General features: G+C 36.5%; 1 protein-coding gene across 1 annotated transcript; it reads left to right on the forward strand.

Moving 5' to 3' along the window:
- The first annotated feature begins 5805 nt into the window (after nt 1-5805).
- Nucleotides 5806-8799, forward strand: LOC145214959 (uncharacterized). The gene is made up of 7 exons (XM_080083604.1): nt 5806-6364; nt 6753-6883; nt 7196-7251; nt 7578-7714; nt 7851-8015; nt 8143-8316; nt 8387-8799. The coding sequence occupies exons 1-7, from the start codon at nt 6268-6270 to the stop codon at nt 8509-8511; spliced, it is 885 nt and encodes a 294-aa protein (XP_079939730.1). The 5' UTR covers nt 5806-6267; the 3' UTR covers nt 8512-8799.
- Nucleotides 8800-10171: the final 1372 nt, after the last annotated feature.

Here is a 10171-nt window from a genome sequence, read left to right on the forward strand (position 1 = left end):
TCAAATTCGGGGCATGTTCAATTTGGTTTTTCTAATGTTAATTATAGTTATACTATGATTGATTTTTCAAATCATTTGTTTCTTTTGTATGTAAGTGTTCTAAATTTTGTAAAATTGGGTGCACTTTAAAAAAAAAAATGTTTAATCTATTTTGGTATCGCACCGGCCACTTTTAAAACTATTTTGGTATGGTCTAGCTACAATTCTGCCAGAATGACGGTAGTTGGTATCAGGGATGGGCAAAATTGACATTATTCTGCTTGGTCGATCACGCGTTGTTTTGGAACGGTCACGCACCGCTCCCATCTACATGGTGTTTCTTGTTAATTTTATGCCTCTTGTTTAGATACCGGGGCCGTATTCAAGTTGTAAAGGTGCATTCTGTGTAACATGTGAAGCAAGCCAACGCCAGGTGACACCAACGTTTTTCAAGTAACAACAGCACGAATAGAAAACACATTTGAAAACACGCACGAATAGAAACTATTTTTTAAAAACAGTTACTCTTATTCTTGGAGGCCCTGCTTCCGTACGTAAGCAGTGAACAAATTACACGTTTAATTGTGATGTAAACAAACGGGTTTGTGACTTGCCCATTGAATTAAAGCTTACAATCAATTCGTAGCACGGTTTCGCAGTGGGTATAACGCTCGGCTTAGTTAATGCAACCGAGCGCTGAAGTACCGAGTACTCGGGTTCTGACTCTGCTCGGACAAGCACAAAACTATTCCTACCTGTCAATTTTGCTCTTAAAGCGCAGACAAGCCCCGACATATAAGCCATTTTTATTTGCACAAAATGCATTGTTACATCATCATCATTGAAATCACGTAGCAAAGCAATTTAACAACACAGTAAATACTAATTAAATTTACTTTTACCGGTCGCTGGATGAAAAAATTGCTCTATATTTTCCCAGCGAATCCAATGGCTAAGTTATGGCCGAAAATTAGACACAAAGTTTGGTTGCCACAGACCCCTCTGCGTTTTTTTGCTCAGCAGAACTTTACAGTCATGCTGTGTTGGTGGGCTTCGGTATTTTGGCTCTAAACAGACTTGCTGACTACGAGGGAAAATAATATTTCAGACAAAACAAAGTTTATGAAAGCATCAAGCCAAACAAACTGTGACTTATTATAAACACTTATTACTGACTGAAAAACAAAACGAATAGACATTCAACGCGTCAGTTCCTGTCAACCAAGGCCTAAAATAGTCTGAGTGCACCCACTCCCAAAACCGCTTATTCATGGCACAAACAACAAACTACCTACATATTGTTTACCAAAAACGCCAAATACAAATGTCATTATATTAGGTAATGATTTGCGTTATGATTGCAACGTACAATGCCAGTAGGGAATATGCACAAACAAAAACCCAATCGATTGGTGGTATGTACAAACTCGCTCTTTATTCATCTCCAGAAGTGCAATGTCGTGTATTCAACGGAAAACAATAAGGTGGATTTTAGTTACAAAGGAACATTAACGCCTGTGTGTCATACATACATGCATGTACGACAGAAAATTTCGAAAAGTAACAATATGAGCTTTTGTGTACGTTCGAACACGTAGTGGATTCAACTACAGGATTTTTTGAAACATTATGCTATAGGCTCAAGTCACAATAATACAGACTGACGTTTCGTAAACATTGACTTGTGGACACACATGTGGACGATGTTGTGGTTGCCACAGACCCCTCTGCGTTATTTTGCCCCGCAGAACTTTATAGTCATGCTGTATTGGCGAGCTTCGGTATTTTGGTTTAAAACAGACTTGCTGACTATGGGGTAACATAATATTCAAAACAAAAAAAAATTATAAAAACATTGAGCCAAACAAACTGTGACATATTATAAATACCTAATGCTTAAAGAAGAAGCAAAGGGGATAGGCTTGAATTAAAACAATTATTCAGATAAACCTCTTTCCAACATAAAGTTTTTAAAAAAATGCATTGTGGTTTTACAGTTGTAACTAAAATTGTTAATATACTGTAGACCAGGGGTGGGCAACCTGCGGCCCGCAGAGACGCTTGGATTTCAAAAGTACTGGCAAACGAGTCCAATTATTACATATTTTTAAGCTGATTAATGCGCCTGATGCTAGTTTTCTGCGATCTTGCAAAATGTGGCTAGAATCAAATACGAATTTTACTAGTAGTTAAGCATATTTGGCAAGAAACAAACAAAATCACTTTGTGTGATGCACATGTGCGGCCCTCGATCCAATTTTGACATTTATAATCGGTCCTACAGTAACAAAGGTTGCCCACCCCTGCTGTAGACACTCGTCGTTAAAGTAAAAATATTGTTAACCGGCTATATTGTTTTCTCAAACGTGGACACTAGAAACGGTTTCAAAAACCGAAGAAAGTGTATGACTTAAAATAGTGCAAGCCATATTTGTAGTAGAGCAATCGATCGTAATGGTTTCGCCATGGTCTTATGAGTTTGCTCATGTTTAGCGAAGCGAGCAAGGTGGATGTGAACGCCTTCGACAAGGTAGAAGTAAAAGAAAATCGATCCTGTGCACTGCCTAGTGGCCAACACCAGTATCACGCAATTTGCACTTAAATAACAGAGTTTGGGTACACAATTTTTGATTTTAAAGATTCTGACAAGAAATATACAATCCAATATATTTGTAAAAGACACGTCTCGACGCATCTTGTGTTATACTCGAATGAAATAAAAAGTAAAATCCACGCATCATTTTATGCCATTAAAGGCAGTAAATAGACTAGCAAACACGTGCAGATAAAAGCTATAAAAGATTTTGAACATTGGTTCACATTAAACTCGGGGATGTGTTCTTGTGTGGTAAGGGACTCCATAAGCAGCAACCGTATACTATCTTTTGATAAAGCCAACACAATAGGAGAATGAGAGTTTACCACACCGTCGAATTGCTGTCCTCCTGGTTGTCTAAAGATGTACCGTAGTATTTTTTTACAGCAACCTATCCAAACGTTAGGCAGCTACAGACATAAAAAGCTGACCGGGACTTGTCCCCAGGAGGGTTCTGGGTTCGAACCTTGTGAATAGAAATGTACACATATCCGCATAAATATTGGATTAATTGTTTGTTTCATGTCAAATCACAAAGGCCCTGTATTATGAGATAAAAGTTCTTTAATATGAAACAGATTCTTTGTAATAACCCAAAAAATAAGCGAATCTAGGATATCTTGGTGCTGCTGCAGTACAAATTGCTGTGACTGTGTATAGGCGCTTAATTAAAACATCTAATTTCTTCGAGAAACGCAATTTTATGTCCTTTCCCACATAAAATTTTGTTGTCTAAATTTCCACAGAGCCACTTTGCGCTCCGTAACTGCGCAGCTATGTTCGGGTTAGTGATGGTTCAGTGTAGTTGTGTCGCTATGTGTTCTTTTGCCAAACGTAACTTAAGCAAACTCAAAATAGTCACAAAACACTAAACAATTAACCCAATGTTCACATAGGTCAGTGGTTCTCAAACTTTTTTTTGTTGCGACGCCTCTGGAAAAGTTTTCTGGACTTGCGACGCACTAGCAAATAAAAGTTAAAACTTATCAATAAACAGTTAATTTAAATCCTTTAAACAGCACTTAGAGAACAAATTTAGCCTAACTGTTTTTCGACAAAGTTACTCAACACTTTCAGTGCACCCGGCAATTACCTGCGGACTTTTGTTAATTGTTTTAATTATTGCGCACAATTGCATTGTCTTGTCTGCTGCAAGGCCTTAACAGCATCAATAACGAATTACAATGAAAGTAATGTTTCAACTTACGCACAATATGACTGATGCACAAAAAATTACTGCTAAAACTCATGCACAATAATTACTTCAAACTTTTCTAACAATTATACGTTATAACTACCTCAAGCCTTTGCTAGAAAAGTCGCCTTTGTTACATTGTTAAGAAGCAAGACTCCGTTCACATAATCAAGTTTAATGCCCGCCAAGCGTCGCCCCAGACACGCGCCTATCACGCACTTGCTGCTTGTACTGTTTGGTCTCGACGTACATTAACGGACAGCCGCATTTTTGGTCAAAAACTTTTGAGGTAAATTTACGTCAATCCGCACTCTACGCAAAAAGTATTTGGACGTAGATATACGTCACCTGCACTGAAACCTCATTTTTTTAAAATAAACTGAGTTCAGCCACGAAACGGAAATATTCTGCGACGCCCTTGGAAAATTGAAACGACGCACAGTTTGAGAACCACTGACATAGGTTAATCCAACTTTCCGTTTCTTAAGCATAATGTTGGTAAAACTGCTAATTTAAACAAGTATTTTTCTTAAAGCAGAACAGGTATTTGGCAAAACATTATTCGTTTCCAAAGGAACTATTGATTAAATGTTGTTCACAAATACATTTTGTATAATAGTTACGATAAAAGTACTAGTTACATATACTTTTGCTTTAGTGGTAACCAGGGAGTCGAACCGCTTGTTATACGGGTTCAGGTTCGGTTCGGGTTCACTTCGTTTTGTTTTTAAGGGTCGGGTTCGGTTCCGGTTTTTAAAAATGAATATTTTCGGGATCCGGTTTTGTTCCGGTTTGGACAAGTCATCCAGTCCGAACCGGTTTGCGGTTTTTCAACCGGTTCAAATTTTTATTCGATTTTAATTAATTCTTTCCATCATCTACCTGGCTGTGTAAAACTCCCAAAGAATGTTGCCCGTACAATGTTATTTTCGACACGCCCCGTAAGTGTTGTCTCATGCACTGTATTCGACAATGCGATGTTTTAAAAAAAACTAGCAAAGTATGAAACAAACTGCAATTTTTACTGGTTCGGTTCCCGTTCGGGTCCAACGCCAAACAAATATGGGGTTCAACTCCAGTTCTGGCTTTTAGAAAATGGTCTAGTAATTACTTTTACGTCTTGAAAAACAACGTCCAAACCAGCGACGACGAGAGTTAGCTAAAAATCGATACTGTTCCCCATCTAGTGAGCGAAGTCAAAATGTGTCGTTATTTATTTCTATTGTTTTATATTCTCCACGTAAAACGACACAGAATAGTACAAAGCGCAACACCAATATCGTAGAATCTAGAAATCTTTAAAACCTCACAGTTTATAAGGTCAATGTATAATAAGAAATATAGGGGGCAAAATAAAAAAGTACATCGAACGAAAGAGTGTTGTAATAAAAACTTTATTGTGTGTAATAAAATGGGGGGATTTTAGGCGGTTTTCACACATGAATGGCTCCTACGCTTACCCAGAATCGGCCAACCTTACTCTTGTAGCCTTTAGTCACATAACACTTTTAATACGAAGGACCGTTTTGTCTCGGTTATTTCCGCCTTAGCGATTGCGTCGTTATATTTTCTTGTACAACAACAGTTAGTTGATCTGTACAAGAACAGTTAAACGAGAAAACGAACTGTATCCAATATTACTAATTCAAACTTTAATTTTTTTTGTAGATATACCACGTGATACTATATTACAAAATAGTATTTCGGTTACAGGAACTGATGATGCCACATAGGCGAAATATATATTCCTTCATTTAAAACCGACTGATTCTGTTTAAACCAAGGATTTACAGTCTTTCGGTTTTACTGTACAAAATAGTCATTACGCAGTCTTTTTTTGCCGGGAAAGTCCCCTTTTTCTGTAAAGTCCCTATTTTGATACTACACCAGAATAGATATTACATATCATTCAGGTGTTATGCGCTGCACAACATATCGTTAGCAATAACAACGTTGTGCAGTAAGCAATGTATCATGTAAGTGACAGCTAATTTCAATTGGTTAATTACAACTTTAAGTTCGGGTTTTCTTAAAAGTACTTTTAATGCGTATGTAAAAGGTTTCAAGCGTGAAAAAAAACTGGGGAATAAAAACATGAAACTCAGTTTATAGTACCTGGCTTCATTTTGTGTGCTTACAAATGGTTTAAAAGAATACAATTTTTCTATTTTTCGCAATACCATTTACCTCTCCTGTGAAAGTAGCAATATAGTGATACCTTTAACAGAAAAATCAAAAGACTTGTGCGTTGAACCAGGCACAGACCCAAGAATGCCTACAAAAAGGTGCTACATGCTTGTGAAGATATCTTTTCCTGTGCTTGAGCCATATCTTTTAGCATTCCTAGGAGACAATCGGCAAAGCTTGTGAGACGTCAAAAATTGTGTCTTCACTGTAACTGACAGCAGTCTCATGAAAAAAGTCCCTTGGTGTGGAAATACCAGGTGGTTTCCCTGGGGTTGTGCTTGTGCAATACCTTTCAGCATTTCAGAGACAAATGGCAAAGTGTGGGTGGCATCGTAGAATTTCAAGGGAAGGAAAAATCTCCATTTGTGAAAAAATTCCCTGGTATGGTATACTAGGTGGTTCCCCAGGTGACATGTTTTGGGATACTTACAGTACGTTTGTGCAACGATTTAGCATTATGGTTAATCAGTGTTCAGAGAACAACTTAGTCAGATCAACAGTATCCAGAGTGTGTGGAACTAAGAAACTTTTAATAAACCAAACCATCTGTTTTGGTTGCTTCATTGGCTAGTTCAACCTACAGTTTTACAATTCTGAAAAATGTTCCAATCAGGGCACATTGTATTTTTCTTGATGGTCATTGGTGTCCTTTGTAAACTCGGTAAAGTTTTAGAGGTTATTATCAGAATTACTTAAATAGTTTAAAATTGAATTTCTTAGTGGTGTCTTTATGTTTTAAAATCCTACTGTGCTTTTGAAGAAAGCAGAATGTATTTAAATACAACTTTTTTTCAGTTGCAGCAAATACTGAAGTTTTAACCATTCTAGTCTCTCCCTCCCCCAAACAAGCTATTGGAGCAGATGTCCGTATTACACTTATTATTAGATTTAGATCTATCACATCTGTCTCTTTTACTCTTGATGAGGTATGATATGTTGGATATATTTTTTTCTTTGTGCGTCAGTGTTATCAATTTTATACCTAGTGTATGGGAGGGCTTGTTAAATTTTTCATCAGCACCATGACAACGGAATGAAACAACCAGCATGCACTGGATACTTGTCACTATTATATTACTGTTTTAAACCATACAAATGCATTTAAGTTTTGCTTCTATCATGAAAAACTTGGCTCTAAAATATTTAATTTCTTCTAACAACATGCAGATATGTTTGGTAGTTAGTAATAATTGTTTAACTGTCATTAGTGATTAATGATATGTTTGTTGTGCTTTCAGAAACCTGTTGGACAAATACAATCTCAATCACCAGTGGTTTGTTCTAAAAATATAGAGTAAGCTCTTTATTTATTGGTTACATGTCTGTTTTTTTTCATTTATTTTGCATTATGGCTCCAGGGTATTCAAACTCCATCAACTGTAAACACATTTCAAAGAAATTAACTAAACTCAACATGTCTCAACATTTAGGTTTAAATGTTTATGCTTTACGACATATAAGCTTATAATTAAATAAAACACACACACACCCATAAGTTTAATAACTTGTTATAATAGTCATGATTAGTATGACAAAGTTACAGTGTGACAAAAAATGACTTTTTGGGCACATCCACACATATCCAAATGTCTGAAAAAAGGCAAATTACATGATTTATAGGTGTTCAACAGCAGGTCTCTACTCTCAACTGATTGAATCGACTACAATTTTGAAAAATCTAACATCAAGTAATCATTTGTTCCAAATACTTGATGATGCTGAAAATGACATAGGAAATGTAACTTTGCTGCCATCATGTAAGTTTAATAAAACAGTCAGATTTTTTGACTGCTTTATGTTAAAATTTTATGTTTAGTAAAAACTTTCTGCATAGTTCGAATAGGTTTTTCAATAATACAATCATTTTAAATTAACATTAATTATTTTTTACAGTTTGTACCAACTTGACACAACCTGGTATTGAGCAAAATGTACCACAAAACCTAGGTTTTCTTGGTATTCATAAATTCACATGCTTATCGGGTTACATTTCGGCTGAAAGCACTGCCATATGCCTGGAAGATGGAACATGGAGTGATGTACTTCATTGTGTAAAAGGTGTGTAATAACCTGCGTTAACATTTAACAAATAAATGTTATGACAGTGCATCAAAATCCGACAATGACAACACTTAGCATTTTGTTTACAATACAAAAGTAAGTAAAATCAACGTCTGTTGAACAGAAAGCTGCAATCAAAGCAGGATTCCTGTGGATGATTCACTTAATAATACACTATTTGGAATTACGCCAGTCGGCGAATCTATTGATGTACCATGTAGAAATGGACACAGCGGCATTATTAAAGCATACTGTGATGGCCCTGACCGATGGACCACAACTGGGGTGATATGTTTGCGTAAGATATTTGTTATTTTTGTTCAACACAGACTTTTAGGGTACAGCCTAATTATGCCTTTCCTTCGCAGCAACCGGCGCATGGGCAGGAATCGGCATCGCTTGCTGTATAGTTGTTATTGGTTTGGTGAGTGCCGCTATTTATTATTGGCGTAAACGACATGCCAAGAGCGAAGATAAGGACAACACACAATGACGTAATCGTTGTGTTTTTGAACAATACGAGATTGCAACATGTTGAATCATTTGTTTTGTTCCGCACATTGCTTTCTTCTTTTGATGTCTCACGTTCCTCGCGTCGCGCGAAGCTAATTTCCCCATCCCGAAACTTGTGTTTCGCCTCTCGCGTTTGCCGGTTTGTTGTTCTGAAGCAGGGGTCCACAACCAGCATGTTTACGACTGAGACAAACTTATGTGGTGGTAAACATGTACACTAAAATGTATGTACCAGCGGCCGTAACGTAAATAAAACTCTTTTGCTAAATATTTGGATTTCAAAACTGCTCTCTAATAGATTTTGTTGGACTGAAAATTATCAGCCTAATAGCCAAATGCGATAGACTTTTTGAAGGCCAACTGTGTGCAAACAATGCAAAAAAAGCAGGCACCACAAGTGTCACAATATATATGGTGATGCCATAAACAGTTAACATCGATCGCCGGACTGTTAAGCTCAATCTTTGGATCAAGTTTTAACCACAATGCATAGTTGCACTTCTTGTAAAACAAGGTTCTAAAAAAAAAACTAAGGAACACTTACTAAAAAAAGCACAAGATTTTTTCTAAGTTTACCATTAAATCTTCATAGACAATAAAATGAAAAGTAGAACTCTTTAAACTTCTTTCGGTTACAATTGTTCCACAGATCGGCAATTTGCTCTGCATACGATATTTCCATTTACATTTGAGGTACACAAAAGTCATCCAGCTAAGTTTGTTACGATGCAATGTACAATATAACGCTATAGCGCGGGCTCGTGAAGGCACAGGGCTAGGATCAAGCGTCGTGTTACATAGCTACAATATTAGTGTAGCAACCATTCCCGATGAGAAAAAAAATTTTCAGCTTATTTCTGCGTTTACAGTTTAAAAAAAAATCTTTTAACACACAATTATTCCGTACAAGTTACGGTACGAACATAAAAACAAAGTCGCACAATCAAACGTTTTTGTAGCGCGTGCTATACGATTTATCTTCTGTGCACAAAGTATTTGTCACTTTTGTTTTAATCAAATTATTTTATTACTTTAAACACACTTACACAATAATGTCAAGTTGCATACACTGACATGGATATCAACTGGTTAAATCATGGTGGAAGGCTTGTACAACGTTATTCTTTGCAACAGACGATTAATGAAATGAAGTGTGCTATGTCTAAGTGACGCGCTGGAGGCTTTCAGTACGCTTCAGTTGCTATCAGAGAGACGATGTTATTGTGTTGCGTTGGTGGCTTTCTACCGAAACAACATTAGTCAAAAAAATGTTTTTTTGTACTAAAGGTATTGGGTCATCAAATGACAAACGTAAACAAAGTAAACTTTGTGAATACAAATCCCAGAGTCGAACATAATTTTTTTACCATCAACTTAGTATTGTGTAACTGACAATTTAAAACCGAGAAATCACAAAAGTATCTAGTAGTTTCACATTTTAGTCCTAAATCAAAACAGAGTTTAAATATAAGTTGAAGTTTGTATGCAAAGATACAGCTCGACATAGTATATGTGCACAGATAAACGTTTAAAGCGAGTCGGTAATAAATAAAGAACGCTTTTGACCGAAAATGAGCAAAGTTTACTATTTTACAGAGGAACTTCCCCATACGTCATGGTCCAGTGAAATTCAATCGTCA

Source organism: Phallusia mammillata, chromosome 2 (genome assembly GCF_965637545.1).
Source record: "Phallusia mammillata chromosome 2, kaPhaMamm4.hap1.1, whole genome shotgun sequence".
NCBI lineage: Eukaryota > Metazoa > Chordata > Ascidiacea > Phlebobranchia > Ascidiidae > Phallusia > Phallusia mammillata.